Source organism: Corvus kubaryi, unplaced genomic scaffold, assembly GCF_017639235.1.
Source record: "Corvus kubaryi isolate FWS band 111438036 unplaced genomic scaffold, C.kubaryi_AGA036_p1.0 137, whole genome shotgun sequence".
Taxonomy (NCBI): domain Eukaryota; kingdom Metazoa; phylum Chordata; class Aves; order Passeriformes; family Corvidae; genus Corvus; species Corvus kubaryi.
The window spans coordinates 23,615,270-23,637,422 of NW_024580671.1; the positions used below are offsets into that span (position 1 = coordinate 23,615,270).

The following is a 22,153-nucleotide window of genomic DNA, read 5'->3' on the forward strand; positions in this document are numbered from 1 at the left end:
TGTGGGTATTTTAGGTGGGTATTTTGGTCACTAACCTGTCCCAGAGTGCAAGTGTGGCTGTTTTCATCCACATCAGTGTTCACAGTATGGGAAGGTAACTTACATCACGTAGGAGTCAACCATGCTGCTCCCTAGGCCACTGATTGCACTAGCCACTAGCTGATCAACATGGACATCCAGAGAAGGCTGGAACAAATTCCAAATTGGTAGGAGACTTTAAACAGAAGAATCACTGAGTGCTGCCTTTCATGGTAGAATCTAGTCTTCATGGTTACCTTTCTTGAAATACCCAGTTCTGGATAAGACAAAACAGGGAGGTTTTGACGTTTGACATACCTCTGAAAACATGGGATGACGTAAGTATTTTCTGTTTATAAAACAGTCAGTCTCAGAAGTAAATAATAAGACAAGTGGCTTTGACCTCCTTCACCTCTAACTTCAAATTTTACCTTTTTGTCTTCTTTTTTTTTTTCTTCACAGTATATTCACTCAGCTGGAATCATCCATCGGGTGAGTTCAGTCTTTGAGGTAATGAAAATGAATGTAGTGTGTCCCTCTGTGCATCAAATGTGTTGCTAAGACATAGTTACAATATATTTTAAAAGGTTGAAATAAGTACTTGACTCTCCGTGTTCTGCTACAGGACCTGAAGCCCAGTAACCTAGCCGTAAATGAAGACTGTGAATTGAGGGTAGGTATCATGCTGTCGTAGCAAAGAGTGTTGTGAAAACTCTCAAGATGACAGTTTCCTAAAAAAACATTAGTTACCATTTTTATGTCTCATTCCATTCATTTCAACTGTTTGTTACTTGCTCATTTCTGTGAACATGTGTTTTCTCCCAAATGTTAATTTAGTATGAATGCAAATATCTTTGCAAAATCCCTCTGTACTGCACAGATGGTACATAGATAATAGTTTGGCCCCTGCGTGAGTACTTAATGGAGTTTATCTTGAGAGTCTGACCTGTGATATGTCTCTGCATCAGCCATGTATAGGTGAAGCCTTGTAACAACTTTCATTTTTGTATCTATAGAACATACAAGCTAAATTAAATAATGACGGCGAAAAATATATCATTATTACCAGTTACAGGCAGTAAGACAAACAAACAAACAAATAAAACTCAACCAACCAAAAAGAATCCTGTAATCCTTGTTTCTCAAATGCTATTTTGATGTACACATCTATATAAATACATCTCTTGGTGTATCTGTGTGATATGATACTAGATAATAAGTATGAGACTCTGGAGAAGGAAAAGATGTCTTGTAGCTTTCTAAGCCTTTAAGCTTAAGAATGAGAAGTTAAACATTTCTCCATGACAGCCAGAAACATCTTTATTCCTGTTTCTAAGACTCTGATGTAATCACTTTATTCCAGCTGCAAAGGATTTAAGAAAAGACTCCAAATACTACAAGATCAGCAAAAAATCACAGTAATGAATAAGAGCAGTGCAGTTAGGTTCTTGCACTAATCCGGATCTGTGGTGAGAAACTGTAGTTCCTGTTTGATTTAGTGACACTTGCAGATGCTCAGCAAGTTTCATGATTATCTCTTTAATGTCTTCATGCATGTATGTTCAGCATCTGTGGAATTTTGTGGGTCATCTGTGTTTGATCATGTACTCTAAAATGTGTGCTATATTTTTGTACTGTAAGTAAAGGAGACTTATACTGGTTTTTTTATATTATTATGAAATCTGTGCACCTCTCTGTCTAGCATTTGTTACTCTGCTTTCTGCTTTGTTTATATTTATAGCTTTACTTCCTCAAAGTATTTTCAACAGAACAAACTAGTGGATATTTCCAAGTACTAACAAAAAGGAAATAGAAGCAAAGAGAAGGAAAGTGTGTGTGTGCATACATTTGATAGAAGGCATCAGCTGTTAAGGAAAAATATTGCTAAAACCCTTATAAAAATAAGGGCACATTTGAGTTTCATGCCATTATTTGTGCCTTGTTTGCCTCATGCATTTTTCGTCACTTACTTAAGAAATAAATTATGCTTTTAAACAATATTGGAAGTAAAGATGTTAATTATTTATATCTTAATATTTTTCTTCAGGCTTTGTGTATCTTTTAATTGGATTATAACTGAAGAATTTTGAATTACACTCTTGAAATTTTCTTATTCCCTATGAAAAGGATTAGCCATCAGCTTAATAAATAATCCTGGATCTCATCACAGGAGATACTCAATGATCTTATTCACACTTCTATGTGAAGAGATGATTAACAGCACTGGGGCTCAGATGGTACCCTTTCACAGCAGTCTCTCTTAGAGCTAGGGTCCGTAACTGGTGGGACATAGACTAACCAGAAAACAGAATAGAAAGCAAAGAAATGAGCTGGGAAAATTCAATTGAAGTAACTTCTCGTCAGTGTAAACTTAGCAAGGGAAAGCATCTGGAGGGGAACACTTTGCAATCAAGCCTCTGTGTACATAAACAGAGCTCCTTTGTTTGTTTTGGTGGGCAAGTTCTATTGAAAACAAATGGGGTGTGATTTACGTTTACATTGTTACACAGGATATACATTTCTCTCCTAGTGGCATCGGGATAATGTGTGACTTGAGTAAATGCTTGGACGAAAGAAAATTAGACAACAGAAATTCTGCAGATTTGTGATCAGCTCGTTTGGTCTTTAAATGGCCACTGGCACTTGCTGTTGGCGTTTTACACAAATACTCCCAGTTGATAATAATATTTCATTTTTTTATAGCAACAATGTTTATTTTTAGTAAATGAATGTCACTGGAAAATTGAACTCAAGGTGAAATATAAAGTCTGTCTTGGAGAACAAAGTGCCAGGTTCATTGCAGTGGAAATATCTTTATGCAGCACCAGAGGCTGCAGGGATACAGCAGGAAGAGCAGATGAGCTCCTCTGCAGAGTGCTGCTGTTTTACTTCACCAAGAGTGAGGGACTATGGAAAACTCAGAAATGAGTAATGGGAAAATCAGGACCTATAATAAAAGTGAAAGGGGATTTTTTTTAAATCACTATTTTGTTTTTATTCTGTAGATTTTAGACTTTGGTTTAGCTCGTCAAACTGATGATGAAATGACTGGATATGTTGCAACAAGATGGTACAGAGCTCCAGAAATTATGTTAAACTGGATGCACTACAATCAAACAGGTAAACTGAGAAGACTTGTATTTTGCTACAGCTGGATTTAGTGATAGTTTTAAACCAAGAAGCAGCTGTGTTTAAGGATCTCTTTGATTCATTTGGCACATTTCTGTCTCTGTTTTTTGGCAGTTGACATATGGTCGGTTGGATGTATCATGGCAGAGCTATTGAAAGGAAAGGCTCTATTTCCAGGAAATGATTGTATCCTTAATATAAAACTTAAAATACAACTATAAAAATACTGTCTAACTCTTCCTTTTTTTTCCTAAGGACTTGAGTGTTTCTATGGACATGTTTTTAAACTAACAAACTTGTAAAAGAGTAAACAATTTGCTAATCTTTCAGTTCAGTGTGTATGACGACTGAATATGAGACCCACTGGTAGGACAAAAACCACTAACAGATGTTCCTAAACAACAAAAAGTTACATTTGTTCTTTTTTATCTGTATTTTAAAAATAACCTAGTTACAACAGAGTAGATTTCTTCCATGTGTGGATCTTACTGAAATAACATAGACTAATACTGAAGCTGAGTAAAGGCACATTTTTTCATCAGCTAATACAATTTTAAAAAACAGAACTGCTTTTAGGCTGGAAGTTCCTAACATGCAAATGAGTTAACTTTTAAATAATAAGTGAATTAATGGGCTTATTGTGTCCTGTTATATTAAAAAAAGCCAGTAGTTCCAGAAATGCCACAGGAGCAACAAAGCCCTCTTTTCTGCAGCACTGTGCTTTGGTCCCTGATGGAGCATCAGGGATTTCCAGTGGTGTTTCCTGTGCTGGCAGGAGCAGAAAAAAGATATTGCTGAGGAGAGCAGTAAAATAATAAAAGAAAACGGAAGCAAAACTCATAATAAGGAGTAAGGAAACAACTGCATCAAGGAGGAAAGCTTTTATTATGAGAAACAAAAGCACATTCTTTCGTACTGAATATTGGCATTTCTTGCTACTCCAAAACCCCTCAAAAAGCAAATACTTCTGCTAATACTAAGCTGTTGCTGGGTGCAAAGCCTCATGACATTAGAATTGCCTGAAATAATCTTAAGAGAGCTGGGACCAAGTCTCCCCACTGGCCTTTCTATTGTGCTCAGCATCATTAGCCTTTATTGTAACCACAGGCAGCCTCCAGGTGTTCATCAGTGGGAGATGACTGTCCTGAGACTGTTTGATTACATGATATGTGGTATTTGAAAAAATCAGTATATCTAGTTTGCAAGAAATAAGATTTTTTTCGTTGTTATAAAATATTGTCTACAATTCTATTATTATATCAATTTAAATATAGCTGTAAAATAATCTAGAGTGTTTATGAAAAATGTAATATACTTCACAGGTCCTGTATGACAATGAAAAATTAACATTTTCAAGATTTTTAATCTTGAGACCTATATAAAACAGATTTTTAAAGGTACCAAATGAGAACTTTTCATTTGCCAGTCTTTAGATTAGTAATCTAGCCCTATGAGCTGTATGTTATATTAGACTGATCTTCAGAAATCCCTCAGATTGCTGAAACATTGATGTGCTATTAAGATTAAGCTTAAGAATGTATTAGATTGGGAGCTAGGACAGAAAAGCAATATTTTTCATGCAGCTGACATACCTGACAAGTTCATATAGTACAGAAGAGAATTTCATACTCCAGGACTAGGCTTTAGCAGATATGAATTATATCCTTCCATGGGCTATGGTGGAATTGTCTTGCTGAATAGTTTTAAACATCTTAGTTACGTGCATGGAAGCTCATTAATTGTCTAAACCCAGAAGGATCGTGTGCTCTTTATTTCCCTGAAATAATGCAGATATCGATCAACTAAAGAGAATAATGGAAGTTGTGGGCACACCCAGTTCAGAACTTCTGAAGAAGATATCATCAGAACATGTGAGTTCACAGCTTCAGTCAGTTAACTGACTTTCTGTCATTGTTTCTCTAATTGGCATTGTGTCACTGGCTGATTTGGAAATGAGCAAATGCCTTTAAATTATCTCTGTTTTGGATTTGGAAATGAGCAAATGCCTTTAAATTATCTCTGTTTTTTGCTGCTAGAATGACACCATTCAAAAAATAGGCTTTTAGAGGCATCCAGATGCCTTGACTGTCACCTGGAAAAATTTTGATACTTGTTCTCATGTACTGAGTTTTTGCAAAGAGTTAAGAAATTAGTCCTGATGATATTTTAAATTGCTGTTATTCTTATAATTAAAAAAATGCTAACTGGTGCTCAGCTCAGAGCATTACATTGTTGCCATTAAATCTGATGTGTCTGTAATTTGTATGCTTTCCATTGTTGTAAGGTTTCTAAACAGAGATATATCCAAATCAAGTAACACGTGTTCTGCATGAGTACTCTATTTATATCCCTAATTTGAAAATTGTATTTATTCATCTCTCTATAAATGCTTGCATGAGGTCCACTTGTTAATATTTGGAACTAAGAGTGGGCTTTTTAACTTTCCATGTGACGTCTTTAAAATAGTAATCTAGTAAATGAACAATTTCCACTTAATTTCTCTGGTAAAATTGTACTTAGAAGATTCATTGTAAGCAATAATGGTAGATAGCCAGCTGAGGAATGAGATGTAGTATTGTTTGATAAGGGCAGGTGATGGGCACAGTGTCAGAGTTCAGATAAACAACAGCACACAGATACCTCCTGAGCTGCAGCTGTTTTCTTAAATCTTTCCTGTATACATACACCTCAGACTAATACTAAAGGCTATTTCTCAGCTTGTGTATATATTGATGGGTTTCCTTTGACGTTCCTAATGAATACAGTAGCAGGTCAAGTAAGCAGGAGTAGCAGGAGAGGCAGAACAACCCTGTATTTCTGGAAGGTACGAGCATAATGAAACCCCATCATCACAGGCCAATCACAGTCCCAGAGCTTTTGGGTACCCAGCACCTGGGAATGGCTGGGGCAGGAGGCTAACTAAGCATCCATCCTTTTGCCAGGGACTACATCAACCAACAAATCTCAGACTGTGCTATCCTAAGCATAGGTCCTTGTATAGTCTCATAGGGCCTTTTGTAGCCTTTATGTTTTATTAAGATCCTACAGGTTTTGCTGTAACACATTCTCAGTAGCGTATACAAATGTGTTATTTACCCACAACTAGTGAGCTTTCTGACTGTGAGATTAACACCTTAAATACTTACTGGAAATACTATCTGCTGTGTTCTTTTAATTTCTTTGTTTCAGAGTATACCTCAGTGAGCTACAGGAATCCTGAAACTGTTTTATTTGGGCTAATTATTCCTTTAGAGCACAGGCAGAACACAAAAACCAGGTTAATGAACAGGTCACCTCTGGGCTGCTGCTGCCTGATTAGGGGCACAATGTCAAAGGAGATGCATACCTTGCTTGGAGATAATTGCCAGTTGCAGGGAAGTTCCTTCATTCTGGTTCTACTTTACCGTGTAGTTTGGCCTTATTGTTTAGGTATTTCTTAATGCAGCTTGCAGCCATGGACAATTTTCAACATTCCTGTAACAGCAATGTCAGAGATTTGCTGAAATGCCAAGCCTATTTTTGGTTATAAGTAGAGGATTAACGAATTGGAAATGAAAAGATCAACCTCATTGGATGTTCCAGCACAAGTTACTGAGGTGTCAGTTTTTCATGTTAATAGGAGTTTAAATGGTAATTGCATTTCAGAATAATTTAAACATTGGGATTCTCTTGGTTGGGTTTCTGTGGTGAGTATATAAGCGGAGGGGACAGGCTGGTAAGTGCACTTTGTTAGGTCTGTGTTGTTTTCAAAGGATTTCTTGGCGAGGTTGGACGTAATTTTCACTGCATCTTGTTCAATCATGTTAGGATTAGTTGTTGATTAATGATTAGTTGTTGATTAGATGTTGATAGGTGCCCATACAGAAACAAATAATCAATAAATCCACAGATGTTTGTTACCAGATAAATCTACCTCATTTTTTCCCTAGTCCATAGCTTCCATGAAAGAACATATGATAGCTCTCTTTTGCTCTTTTGTTCTTTTATATATATATTTGTATATATATACACATACATATGTGTATCTATATATATATATGTCCTGGAAGACTTAACTCTCATAGGAGCTGCATACCCTGACCTTCTAGGAGGTGTTACCTGCCTTTATGAGCCTTAGGGGCATAAAAGCCTGTGTTTGACTAGTTTTTAAACTTCTCACTAGTTTTAACTTCTCTGCTTGACTGGCTACAGCTGTTCAGAAGAAATCATCGTTTTCAGAAAGCCTTGCTGTCTACCCCAATAATAAAAAGGGAAAATACTAATATCATTTTAACGGCTTGGGGACATACTACATAAAGGCTTTCTTCTTTTAGTAAGAAATGTGTCACTAATGGCAGTCTAGAGTTTTGATAGAATATGCTTACATCTTAGAAAAAGCAGAAAAAATAAATATATCTGCCTCATTAAACTAGAACACATCTTGAAAGGAGGCTATGTTACGTAATGATTTAACATATCTTTATATCAATTCATTAATGCTGCAGAAATTAAGATGAAAGGACAATGTAGGGAACAGGATCAGTTTCCCAAGTGCAGTCGCAGGATTGCACCGATGATAATGTCATAGTATTTTATAGTCACTTTGTGACAGTGCAGACGATAACTCCATATTTCTCATTCTGATATCTCTCTTGGAGTCATAGAGCTGCTTAGTATGAAGCACTTTATTTCCTTTGCTGTTTTCCATAGGCCAAGGATGCTTAGTTAGCCTTCTCCAGGTAGTCTCCTTCTAACAGGACTGCTAAATGTGGAGAGACATCTGTGTAACACAAACATATTTTAAAAGGGTTCAGGTTTGTCCAAAGACCACCTGGGGTTTTTTATGGATTTAGGGAGTAGCCATTTGCTTCTTTTTTGACAGTTGCTTTTCAGAATTTCCTGTTGTGTCTGATCCCAGTATTCAATCTCTTCTCTTGCCAACCAATCTACCTCAGCCTAAAAATTCGTCGCTCGTGTAATGTCAGGCTGACATTTGTGGATCCTATATCTGGGCAGGCTTTTGCTAGATGAGTTTGTATGGCAGCCAGTGTGGGGTCAGTAGCTCTGACCGAGGAAGCTGTGACCAGTCCGGAGAGATGGTCCCGAAAGGAATCGCCTTCCCGAGGCCTGGTGTCTTCCCTCAGCTGCTGGCTGGAGGGCCCGTGCAGAGGCTATCAGCTCTTTAGTGATTGTCAGCTCGTGATTCCAGCTCAGCTCTGCGGGGCAGCCTCCAGGCCAGACCAGGGAGAGAGAGACGAGAGGCTCGTGTGGCTGGTTCCGCACGAGGCAGCTTTATTAGTCCCTACTCCGGCGAAGGGGAGGCCAGGGACGAGCTCTCTCTGCCCTTTATAGGGATACAGGGGGTGGGTATCAGAGGGTAAAGGCCAATGGGTTACAAAGGATCTGCACAGGGTCTCCCAGAGGATTCTGGGTTTGTTTTCTTCTCGCCATAACAAAAGTAGCTCCCTTTCCAGGGGAGTTCTGCTGGGAGGTTTAGGCATTCTCCTTATCTCAGCAGACATCCCTCCAGGGCAGGGGCTGGGTGTACCCCACAAGTTTGGATGAACTTTTCACAGCCACAGTGAAAAGGCAAGCTCTAAATTCTGTTAAACATCTGGAAATCTGTTCCTATGGAGTATCAGAATTTGTTTTTTGTTTAGTGAACTGCGTCTCACCAGAGAAGAGAGAGGAGGGAAGGCTGCAGATTGAATTATACCACTTTGCTGAGGGTAACTGAAGGATGATTTAGGCTGCAGTTTCTGATTGAACATTACATGCATGTGTTCCCTAGGGATATACTGCAATAAACCAGTAAGCACAGGGCAAAACTAAAATGCTAACACAAAAGCCTTAGACCAAAATACACCTGCTTAAAACTCTCTTGCTTATTATTATACTCCAGTATACAGGAGAGAGTGTTTGAAACAAAGTCATACCTTGAGGCTTTATGTAAAGAGGATTTCCCATGTACAAGAAACATAAAAAATATGTCTGGTTTTTTAGAGCTGATGTGGTTACTGTTGAGCAAAATTTAACCCTCTGGATGTGGTATGTATATTGACTTATTTCTAGGCAAGAAAATACATCGAATCTCTTCCACATATGCCTCAACAGGATTTGAAAGCAGTGTTTCGTGGTGCCAATCCATTAGGTAAGAAAGTCAGACTGACAGATAAAATTTTTCACTAACATATGAACTCCTTGAGTTCCTTGCTGTATGATCCCATATAATAATAATCAGACCAGTGAAAAGAGCTTTGCTTAACCTTTCATCCTGAGACTGTTTTCCCTTCATGAAGCCTGTGTCTTTTTGTTTCTGGTGGAAATTACAGGAACCTCCTAAAGGGAAATGGTCCGTGGATGAAAAGCAAAAGCCAGCTATACATAGCAGAAATAAATAAAAATATCAAGGGGTCTAGATTAGAGACATCACTTCTGGCTCAAGAAGGCCATGAGCTGTAAATTGCTGGCAAGTAGAAGAATATACCAGGAAGTATAGCTGTTTGAATGACCCGTTTGAGTATTATTTCCTGGGAATATATGAGCCATTGTTGGACACAGGATACTGGGCTAAGGCAGACCTTTGATCTGATCCTCTACAATTGTTTTTCTGTCTAATCAAATGGTTCTGCCTGTGCAAAAGAGGTGTTTCTGTGAACTTCTCGTGACATGACAAAGGAGACACTTGAGTCATCAGAATCATCTCACTGCAGTACCTGGTCAGTTCCATCAAGTGTACATTACAGGGAAGTATTGTGAGTTAAATTGCTTTGAATTCATTTTGTGGTTTAATACCAATTTTATTCTTACAAATACAAGTTGTTTGGAATGCTTTCATATTAAAAAATGGGATTTATTTGCCTGAAGTACATGAGAGCATGCTACATATTAATAGCATAAAGGCAAATTAATGCCAATACTTATATGAAAGCAGTAAAAAAAGTAGCATTTTAAATAGTTACGATAAAATTCCATAAAAAATTAATTTCAGCCATACAAGTATCTCTCATTTCTAGTATACTTCAAATGTCAACTTCAAACATATTTTGTTTATGCTGGGTCCTGTGAAGTTTCTTTGGGGTTTTCATCTGATCATTTCATTGGTGCAGCTTACTAGAAGTGTAATCCCACATTTTATTCACAAGTTACTTAGCTTGGTCCCGATCAGTGCAAACTCAAGCACATGATGCACAACACAGGGTATTACCTTGCAAGTACACATGGATCTGTTTAGAAATAAGTCCTTGGATATCTGAAGAGGTCAATCAGATGTCAAATCGACTATAGTGAACCTTTGTGCATGCCACAAGCAAAACAGAAGCTTCCTCCAGCTCTCTTTTGTACTCACAGTACAAAATCTTCAAAACTTACTTGTTATGTTGTCTAAATTTTGTCAGTAATATTATGTTTAAGGTGAGTGAGAATAGGTTGTGTGTAAACAGTTGCCTTTTCTTTTTTTTCCTCATGGTCTCTTCTGGCTTTGGACCGCATTTCTCTTTTTCCCTTAGCTGTAGATCTGCTTGAGCAGATGCTGATATTGGACAGCGATAAAAGGATCACTGCCTCGGCAGCACTCGCGCATCCCTACTTTGTTCAGTACCACGATCCGGATGATGAGCCTGAGGCCGAGCTGTACGACGAGTCCATAGAGAACAAGGAGCGAACCGTAGATGAATGGAAAGGTATCAGAATTGCATGCAGTAGTGAACACATGTAGCAGAAGAAAGCCTTACTTTAATAACAGTTTCCCTCCACTGCTAGCCAGAGGAATTTGAACTTTTAAGCCTCAGGCAAACACAATAAGTTCATATGTGTGCTCGTGGGAGTGGACGGGTAGAAAGGCTTATGTTTCCTCTCTGGATTTTGCCCACACCCCCCATTCTGTCATCTCCTTAGTAGTTTCCCTGTACCAGTAAAAGCTTAACTAAAAGTTCATGCTAGTTACCAGGTAATCACACACTCTGTTTTGCTTTTAGCTTTCTAGGTCAGATCCCCAGCTGAAGTAACTGTCTTGGGGCAAATGACACTACTTGGGATTCTGGTCTAGCTCTGTTCAGAATCAGAAAGTAGTATTATCCACATAGATGTGTATTTTGTTAACATGTCTTTAGACATCAAAGGAATTGGGATTCATAACTAAACCATGCTATTGGTCCTGTTTGAAATGATAGTTGATGATTTTACTTGAGAGTGACACCGCAAAACCCTTCTTTGATAAATACTGCAACAACCTTCCATGCTTGCAACATGATCATATTGCACTGCAGTATCACGGAAGTAAGGTGGCTCAACATTAAACTGCAAGTACACTGAAAAGTACAGTCCAATTTCATCACTGTCTAATGAGGACATAAAATTCTAAAAATTCCTTACTAGAGATTTTAAATTTAGAATAATGTTGTAGAAAACTGATTGTTTCTGTTTATCAATAAAGACTTTCCTTGGCTTAAGATGAAATATGTCTTCTATAAAATAAATGTTCTTTTGTTTCTATTTGCATTTTCTTTAACTTCTACTCTGAAAAGATTTGATAAAAATGTATTGTCATAGTGGTTAGGTTTATGATGAAGAATACTGACTTCTCATGGCTTCCTCATGCCCGTCCACTTGTGCCATGTTTTATCCAGGGCATTACAGGGGAGAAAGCAGACTGTTTACAGCAAATGTAACTTAAAGATATTAGTGGGGTCATGGCTCTCTCTACAATAAATCAACCTCCTAGAGCCCTGGAAATGCTTTTCTAGAAACTGTGTCTGTACAAACAAGGAGGATTGACTGGCATAGCTTACCCCTTACACATGCTCTCCTCTGCAGAACCTGGCAGCCTGCAGCACCACCCATACATCATCTTTCTTGAGAGCTATGTTCATTTGCTGCTGTACTTAGGAGTGAATGGTTTTTTTTCTGCTGCTTTTTCAGTTGCCCAAGTATTTAACAGGAAAGTTTAACAATTTCTGAGTCATGAAGCTGATTTCTCTTTGTGATGAAACTCCGTTGAAATTATTTCAGGAACAATCTTAGCTTAACATCTTAACACTTTCTAAACTGAAATGAGGACATGAAGGTGAATTCTCTTGGAAGGACAGTATCATATTATTTATCATTACATTTATCATGTATCATTTTTTACATAATTGACCTTGATGGAACTACAGGTCAAATTTGTTCTTTATTCAGGTTTAAAAAAAGGCCTGAGACAAAAATCTCAAAACTGGCACAGCTGGTTTGCTGCTTTTCCTTCTTCCTTCTGGTCATATTTTTATCTTGGGGAATAATTTTTTTTTATTTTTAAGTACAGCATGTGCCACTTTTAAGTAAGGTGACATAAAATGTTTGTAGTGTTGATGAAATATTGACCCAATTTCTCAAGATGTTGGTGGCATGTTTCTGCTCTTTTTCTGTTCAAGTTAAAAATCAGTGGTGCTTGATCTCAAGGGACTGAGCACCAAAGTAAAATGAGATTTCAGACACTTTGTCTTATACATTATGCACTTCAGAGTTTTCTTGGCCTTGCACACTGCTGAGGCTTGCAGCCCAAGCTCATCGATTTCTTACTGACATGTTTAATCAGTTAGAAAATATTTCAAAATTTTAGAGGCTGAGTGTATGCTATTCAGAGTTATGTCCAAGGCAGAAAACAGGACATAACTGTTAGCATGAAAAGATAAAGGGTTATTCCCAAAGCTGGGTAAAATAGCAAGTAACCCATGTTTCTAGCTATTGATGAATATAGAACTTCTTGATGAAAGCTGTTACACGCTTCTAAGACAAAAAGAAAATTTTTTTCAGAGAACTGTAAAATTAAGTTAGCTACAGTAAAACATTTAAAAAACAAACCAAAACAAAAACCAGGATCACAAGGCATTAGCACAGAATTGCAAATGATATATAATTGAAGGCAACTGACTGAGAGATGATAAAGAATGTTCTCCACAGTTAAAAGTGTACATTTAAAAACCTATCGAGGTACTTTTAAAGATTCCATTTTCCATTACATTTTGTCTTTTATTACATCATTTTGGCAAGTCATCTGACAGCATAATTGATGTTTTCATTTCAGGGCCCATGTGTTTTAGTAATGAGTTAAAGGGGACAGTCATGTTGTACAATAACAGTATTTGTGAGTCTGATTTGTAATCTGAGGTTAAGAGGAGGATTCCTAGTGAATTCAGTCTGGTTTTGGATCTGGATGCTAAAAAGGCTGGAAATACAAACTACGAGTCACATGTATCTGTAGAACTGTTTTGTCTGGAATATTTTTCTTCTGAAGAGAATATCACCTAATTCTTCTCTCTTCCTTACACCCCCTCTACAGAACTTACCTATGAGGAAGTGAATAGCTTTAAACCACCTGACTTAAAAATGGACAGCCTGGAGATAGAACAGTGAAGACAGGCAGCTCTGTCTTGCCTTGCTGCACTATGAAGACTGTTAAAATACAACCATACAATTTAACCTGTGGTCAGATGTAGATTTTACTATCCAAAGATGTTGGAGGAGATGTGGAAAAACAGATGCATTAAACAGAAGCCAGATGTCTGTTGGGGGGGGGGAGTTTGCCTTGTAATATGAATGTATTCCCAACTCACAAAGGGTGGTAAAGAACTGCTTCATTCTGACAAAATTATGCACTGAGTTCTGTCAAGCTGTGTGTTCTGCATGTTTCATTTTATCAGTTGTATTGCCAAAATAAAGGTGACCTTTTAAATTAATTTTTAAATTGTACATTTAAAGCATGAATGTATACAAACATAAACAAGAAGTCCATACAAGCAATCCTTTTTTTTTTTTTTTTGGTGGCATTTTATCTGTCTGTTTTCGTACTATTTATAGTTAGTGCCTTTAAGAAGAGGGGGCGTGGTAGTGAGATAGACAGAATATGCATATGTAGTCATATCTGTGGTAGTCTTACACATTTACTGGATGTCTCTCAAGCAATCTTAACACCAGTTGAAAGTCAGTAAAAATAAATCTTTCTCTTCTCTTGACATTCAAGTGTCTGTTCTCATTATTTTCCCCATGTATTTTTTAATCTGCACAACACCCATTTGTGAGACAATTTTACTTCCCGATGGTATTCCTAACGGTGCCACTTGCTGGACTGTTGGTGATTTTGCCTGGGTTTACAGGAAGGTGCCTTGAAGGTACTGTGGCAGAGCTCTGTAGACTTCTGCAAGCTTTAGCAAAGGCTGTCACAGATGGCAGTGCAGGAGTGCTCAGTTCAGTTCACAGCTTTGAATTAAATATTCCGCATTGTCTTATTTTCCTTCACATAATCCTTGGGAAAGTGACTAATAATTGCCATTGGAAGACATGACAAAACAAGATTTAAGAATTCGACACATTCTCATTGGAGGGGGTTTTTTAAGCAAAATTTTAAAGGCTTTCCAACTCTGAAAAGTTGGAAAATTAAATTAAAAATTGCAGGATACACCAGATACTGAAATTTCTTAAAGAATTAAATGTATCTGATTCCTCCGTTGAATGCATAATACTGTGACAGGAACATCCTTTTTGGCACAAGGCCTCTTGTATTGTACTGGCTGTGTCTTTCTACACACTTGTGATTCACAGTTGTTCAGTGTTCATTTTTGTGTCTTGTTCTTGCTCTGTCAGAGTCTTATTTTGGAGGTGGCTTTTTATAATATTTAGGTTTTCTGAAACTTTTGTCATTGATATTCAATTGTATAGCTATTATATAAGGTAATGGATTCTACTGCATTTACTTTCCTCTGTATCTTTTCTATGTAAAAAGAAAGGCTTTTTCTTAATAAACAGATTTAAAAACAAAAAGTCAAGTCCAAGAACTTTGATTTTTTCAGAAATAGAAATAGGCATTCCATCTAGAAAATATGCTTCTAATTTGTGGACTAAGTGATGGATTGTTTTGATAATGTTTTCCAGTTACTCAATACTTGCGTCAATGAAATAGAGCCACTTGTATTCAAGTTTCCCCAGGGCATATTAATCTGAAAGTAAATGCCTGCATGGATTTCTTGCAACTCCTCTGAAGTGCTGTCAGCCATCATTACTTTGGCTTCCTGTGAAGCTGGATGAGGCCTGTAATGATCATGCAATGACTGAAATTCATGCTGACTAAAATAGGTGAAACACTTGTAAATCCTTAAATTATTTCTGACTACATAATGAAAATATTCACTCAGACATATCTTAAACGTTTTTTAAAATTTGTTTGTTTGCCAGTTAAAAGTAGCTCAGTGCTTTCTTTTCTCTGAAATCTGATACTGAGCTTACAAGCCTATTTGGCAGCTCCATTTCAGCTGGAAGGGCAAAGATGAAGTAAAGAGATTTCACGAGAACTTTTTGTGTCCAACAATTAATTTATTATGGGGTTCGTCCCTTCATTTGTTTGATCTGGTTTCCTAGCTCTAAGGGTGGCTGTTGTCAAATGTTTCAAAGGATGCATAAAACTATGGTTGCCGTAACTCTGCCACTTGAGATAGAAAGAAAGTTTTATATTGCTTCCAAAATTTGTTCTTCCGGCAACTCTGAATCTTCCTCTGAATATTTCCTTTGACATTCAGAGATGCAATTTTTTTCTAGGAGATAAATTATGTAGGAAGAATACGGTCGTAGCCACATTTAAACTAATGAAAGGTGACAGTAATGGGCAACAATAGCTCAGCTCTTTTTAATGAATTACCATCAAAACCTGTAAATCATCTCATTTTAACATCAAGAAAAAGAGTGCCTTTAAGAAGAGAGGGTGTGGTAGTGAGATAGACAGAATCTTTTTCCTAGATATGCAAAATGAAGGCAATTACTTAGACCTCAAAAGCCAATAATTAAAGTATTTTTCTAGAGCAGGTAACCAGCTCCCTTGTGGCAATCCAATATGGGACTACAATTTGATAACTTTATCAGTTTATGACAGCAGGAGAGGGTAATTGGAAAGCCAGTACCCCACTGGGACAGAAAGGTGGAAGGCTTAGCACTAAGAATGCTCATCATTTGAACACAGAAGAAAACATTTCTCAACCAACGCAAACAGGCAAATGGAGGTAATCATCAAGGAGTGAGGGCTTTGTCAGGCTTGGTGAGGCAGATGGCTTAAAATTTTTAAACAATAAATTTTAAAGATTAAATAAATATAAAACTTTTTAAAAAATTTATTTGCTAAAAATGTCTTTAATGAAGGCATTGATTACGTGGCCCAAATGTTATTTGTAAAACTTGCAGTGGTGCCTGCTTAAACAGTGGGGGTTTAATCTCCTGACAGCACTGTTACTTCCATGAGCACAGTTGTGCCTTTGTAGGTGCTCTATACATTGCACATATGTTTGAGGAGAGCAGCATAGGTTTTAGCCTGCATTAAATTAGGGTACTCTCATCCCTGGCCACCTGCAAAGCACAGAGGGCAAGCTCAGAGGTGCATGGCTGGGCTTTGCACATGGAGGAGGCAGCTCAGGCTTCTAGTGGGGAGAGCACAGCTGTCCAAGGGCTTTCTCTGGTCAATTACTGACACTGTTAGCAATTTAGTTTTCATCTGAATTTATCTAATTTCAGCTTCCAGTCATAAGAGCTTGTAATCCATCCACCTACTGAACTGAAATCACTCCTAGTTATTTATTATTTCACTCTATAATCAGGGTTAGTGCAACCCCAAGTCTAGCAATTTTACCGTCACTGGCAGCAAAAGGTCTGGCAAAAGGAAAATCTTTTGCATGCATCTCAATCTTTTGACAGGCCGAAGTATACACTACACTTTTAGTCTGCATCTTTATTTTTTAAGCTCTTTACCTCATCAGCACTGAAACCCAGCAACAGGAAATTGATATGACACAAAGCAGACAAGAATAAAAAAATTTAATCTACAATGGACCAATGGAAAGAAAAGCCAACGATAGTTTAGAGGAGAAGCACAGTTTTAGAGGATATCATGTGCCATACCCTAAAGATACAAAGTCGCTACTTGAGTATGAAACAGCAGGTTTACTAATAAGTCTGAGAATTTATAGAGGGGAAAAATAATAGGAAATTAGGTAATCAATACTGATATATTAAAAAAATATGTAATTATCAATAGGTCAAGAGTCATTATTTAGACAGCGTTGTTGCAGAGTTCCAGGGAGTGCTCTTGGTGTTTTTTTGATATGGTATAAAAGATGAAAGCAAAAGGGAAGAAGGGTCACTGTGCTGCAGGATCTGACACAGTGAGCTCATCCTAAGGGTCAGGAGGGGAACAACCCTTTCAAGGACAAAATGTTGGCAGCAAAAGCACTTTTGACAGAGGTGGGAAGCAGTCAATACAAAAGTCACTTCCTTCCTTTCTTCCTGTCACATGTGCTCCTGGGTCATAACAAGTAAACAGACCTCTACTTTCCCCACTCTTGGGAGCTGGTCAAAGATTAATCTGTCCAAAAAGTACCATATTGAGCTGCCGGCACAAATTACTTGAGTATATCCTTTGCTACATCTGTAAATTACTGACTTGGCCTGGGAATCCCTGACAGATGAGCAGTGGTAAAGACTTAGCTCTCATGGAAAGAGAATTGCACTGTAAATTTCTGCTTTTGTTAGCAGCAGAAAGGGCTTCAACCTCAACAAGATGAGTCTCTTCAGGAAGGAATTAATAGCAACACTTCCATTTGCTTTAAAAGCAGCTGCTTTTTTTTCTCACATTGCTGCTACTGCTGCTAGTGTTTATGGACGCAAGCTCTGGTCTTTAGAAAATCAGCACACTTGCACAAGTGAGAGTACCAAATGTCATTGATTTGAGTCTGGGTAAGGGGTTTTAAGGCACTAGTACCAAGAGATTTAGAAAGCTACATTAGTGTCACTGCCACTGCCCTTCTTTCTGCTGTAAGATAAAATATTGAACTGATACACCTAAAAGGGTCTAAGTTTTCACTACAAGGAGGGAATATTTTGTGAGTTTTCTATGTGAACACTGATCTTCCAACCAATCTTCCAACACTTAATCCATTAGACTGGAAATTTCTACATAATGAGTGAAACTCTTCAATTAGGCTTCAATCTTGCACACATACAAATGCTTCATTTTGAACTCCCATAGTCCCCCAGCTCCAATTATTGTCACAAATTAAGATGTGTACCATAGCACAGAGGTTTTAGCCAGTCCTTTTAGGTTCCAATTCAATCACAAATCATACTGAATGGAGCAGAAATACTGAATTGCAGTGGCAGCCCCGAGACAACTATACATTAAATCTGCTATAACTGGCAGCCTCCACCGAGCAATACCTTGTTCCTTCTAGAATAATACCATGTAGATTAGCACTCAGATAATACATTCCATTTTAGAGCCTGATGGCTCAAATCAAGAACCCATAGTTAAATTACGCTCTGTGCAAAAATTACATACAGTACTCCTGCCCAGCTCTCTCATTAGGTTGAGATGGAAACACAAAAAACTAAGGCATGGGTGAGATGGGGATAAGAAAGCCACAACCGTTTTGGTGATTTAAACAGGAGATGTGCACAGCTATGCAGTGACAGATGAGTAAAGCTACCCATCAGTGATATCCATTGGCACTCTTTTCATATGATTTTTGCACTGAAGTTGGGAAACCCTTCAGGAGGTTTTTTTTTCTCTGTACACTATAGCATCTCATACTGTGACAGTCTGTGATAGTTTAAAAATTAAACTCCTTCAGTATATTGTAGGAGAGGACCTTTTGGTGGATCCTGAGGAGAAAAAGTTAGGCGAGTGTTAAAAGTAATTGACTTATACATAGGTGTTTACTACTCTATGCAACTGGCTTCTCTTCCTCCACCAACCTCCAGCAAGCAGGGATAACGGGGTAGTACTTAGGAAGTTCTCACTTGACCTCTTTAAAAAAATGAAACGTATAGTTTTAATTATGTTTTTTAAATAAAAAAGCACTTAGGTGGTGCATATTTATTTCTTTCTGCCGATGGTTGAGTGACCTTGCAACATGGCAAGGCCCCCAGGAGGGCTACATGTCACAGAAACTGGAACTGAAGCACCCTGCTCGTGGGGCAGAGAGACAAAACCAGAAAAGTTGCAAAATAGTTGGCAGTTACTGCAGTGGGGAAGGGTGGGGACAAAATAGCACAAGAGTATTTTCAGATTAAAACTGAGATTTTTTTTTATTATTATTTTTAACCTTTACTTCTTGTTGTAATAAATAAAATGAACTTACTTCCTCCATGGCAACATTTCTAGGTAGACAAGCACAGAGTATTTTTTGAAGGTGGGGATATAGAAAGTTTGTTAAAAATAATAATGTTCTAGGAATCAGATTTTGACAATTCAGCAAGATTTTATGTTTATTGACATTTAAGGTATATTTTACACAACTAAATTATTCATGTGTGAATTAGTGTATAAAGAATAAAACTACCATGTGAAAGTCATATAAACAGGCAGAAAGATGGGAAGATGTTTGACTTTTCAAAGGACTTTGTATGATCTTCTTTCCCGCTCGTTATCTGGGCCTGGACTGGAGATCAGGTGCCAGTCCCTCTCCCTGCTGGCACTGATGCACTCCTGCACCCAGGGCCCAGCAGCTCACCCACGGTTCAGCTCCTGACAAAAAGGGCTGTGCTGTTTTGTCATCTCCAAGTGATAATTTGTGGTGAGCAGCCTTGCCATCAAACTTTCTTACCAGACTTCATACACGTAAGATTTCTCAGGAAAACAAGGTTAGATTTCTCACTGCTTGCTTGTAGAGCTTCTGCTCCAGCACCAAAGCTTCACCTCCCGGCTGGAGTGAAATTGAGCTCTCAGTACCCAGAGGGACTAGAAAGAGTACTGTACACATCCCATCTACCTCATATGCTTTGCAGCTGATGGCAACCGCCCAGCACATCAAAAGATGGTTCTTAAAAAAAAAACCACCACATTCTGATACCTCTTAAATCTTCCCTTTATGGGATGAGCATTAGGAAAGTGCAATTTTTGCACCATTAATGCACTTATTATTTTTTGTTAATGATGTCTGAAGAAGGTCCCTTTTTTCTATGAACTTTACAATAAACATATGCCAGAAGCAGAAACATCTGATAGCATTCCTTTCTTAATCTATCCTGTCAAGCACACATTGCCCAGAGTAAGATATGGCTGTAGCATCTATTAGTCCCCTTGCAACAAACTGTCTTTAGGAAAACACATCACCATGGATCCAGCTGAGCCTAGCAGGATGCAAAGACTCATGCAGTTTGTGACACTGCTGTAAGACCTACCAGCTGTGGACAGACCCACGTTTCTTGCCTCACTCCCTTCATAGACACTTTGACAGGTTTATTAGACAAAGCTTTCCTTGTTACAACAGTGCTGATTTCCCAGTCTTTTCAGTAAGTTTACCAGTTCTTCTCCTCTATGTGTGACGTGGTGGGAAAAGCTGGTCTTGTATTTGACCTACACAGCTACTTCATCTATCTATCTATAGCAAAGTATGCCTTAATACTTATATGAAGGAAAAACATGGGAAAACCAGCAGTGGATAACTTTGTCAATTTAAAATCTTTTACAAAAGTTGCTCTGCAATATTCTCAGCTTCTGCACAAGAGTGACCTTGTCTTGGTGCTAAGTTAGTACTTTTATCTACTGTATCAAAATCATCTGCTTTCTGCCTTGATAAAAAGCAAGCAGTAAAAAAGTATCACTTTGTCACAACTGGATAAAGGAAAAGTAAGTGAGGGATGAAAAGCAGAACTAATCCTCTCTGTATTTGAAATACATATAATGGTCATTAAAAGCAATTTAACTAATGGACTAGTTCAAAACAAGAGGAAGCTACTCTATCCTTCACCTTACCTGTACCACATATCACACCAGCCATCATCTGAATGGCAAACAGCATAGACGGGATGTCAGAAATTAAAAAAAAATCTCCTGGGGCAGTAGATTTTTTAAAGTAAACATCTACCATTGATCTAACACTCCTCACAAGCCTCACATTAACTGCTAAACGTTAGAAGGTTGCTCTCCATTCTTACTAAACCAGAAAGTCAATCAGGTCAGCGGAGAGCAGCACTGGAACACAGGGCTGGTGGCTGGAAGGTTGTGTTCTTCCGGTATCCCAGGAGGAGTGAGGGCAGGGCGGCTCTTCCACATTTGGTAGTCAGGCACGAAAAGGGCTGGGCCCCTGGCAACTACCAAAATGGCATCGGAAACCACAAAATTTGGCCAGATTGCCCCTTTAGAGCTAAACCATAAATTGAACTGAAGTGACAGCAAGTCTGAATTACCTAACCTCAGCAACATTGCTCAGGGGCGAAATCAAACAAAAAAAAAGCTTTACCAGACCCTGAAGGACAACAATTTTAATTATATTCACACAGAGAACACATAAAACATATTTTAATCCAGGTCTTTGCCTTACACGTGTTGCTGGCCCAGGCCTATTTATTGCAGAGCTACTGAGAAGGTTGCTCTTGTCCATACTCCAGCACCACAGTAATTTCAAGCCACTGTTGCAACAGTTCCATTCCAGTTCACATCAGCCATGCACAGTACCGCTTGTTCTGAGCACCTGAACCAAGTGTGTGCTGGTTTTTATTTAACTATGTGAAATATTGTTGTAACTTGTGGTCTGACCCTGGGATGATCTGGGGACCCCTCAGCTGTTCGTCTCAGGGCAGAGGCCATACAAAAGCTCTTTTTTGTTCATACACAAACCCAGCTCAACCAGCTGCAGCCTCTCGTACTCCTTAACACTTCGATGCAGCAGTCGGTGACACCTCACCGGAACCCGAGCACAAACGCAAAACGGGCTCCGCGTGAGGGGTCGCATCGTGACGTGGAAGAGACGGCCGGGAGGGGTTTGCTCCCCACTGCAAGGACTCGCACGGACAGCGAGAGCCCCGGCACCTGCCTCTCTGTCCGGCCACGCTCCCCCGCCGCCGGGACACCGCGCCCTTCGCGCCTCAACCTCGGCGGAACGCAGCTCCTGACGCCCGGGCTGGAGGGGAGGGGGGCCGCTGCCGGTGCCGACCCCACTGCCCCTCTCAGTACCGCCCCCACCTGGCCGCCCGCTGTCCGCGCGAGTCCTCGCAGTGGGGCCCCCCGGGGACACCC

The 22,153-nt window shown here is 38.7% G+C and overlaps 1 protein-coding gene across 2 annotated transcripts in view; it reads left to right on the forward strand.

Moving 5' to 3' along the window:
• The window catches only part of MAPK11 (mitogen-activated protein kinase 11), a 32,308-nt gene extending 18,194 nt beyond the window's left edge, over positions 1-14,114 (forward strand). The window contains exons 5-12 of one of the 2 annotated variants that reach the window (XM_042018204.1): positions 481-510; positions 644-691; positions 3,024-3,138; positions 3,262-3,333; positions 4,939-5,018; positions 9,199-9,277; positions 10,635-10,808; positions 13,442-14,114. In XM_042018204.1, coding sequence (XP_041874138.1) covers positions 481-510; positions 644-691; positions 3,024-3,138; positions 3,262-3,333; positions 4,939-5,018; positions 9,199-9,277; positions 10,635-10,808; positions 13,442-13,515 — 672 coding nt within the window. In that variant the 3' untranslated portion in view covers positions 13,516-14,114. The remainder of the gene's footprint in view (positions 1-480; positions 511-643; positions 692-3,023; positions 3,139-3,261; positions 3,334-4,938; positions 5,019-9,198; positions 9,278-10,634; positions 10,809-13,441) is intronic. The other variant, XM_042018206.1, reaches the window with a different exon arrangement.
• Positions 14,115-22,153: the final 8,039 nt, after the last annotated feature.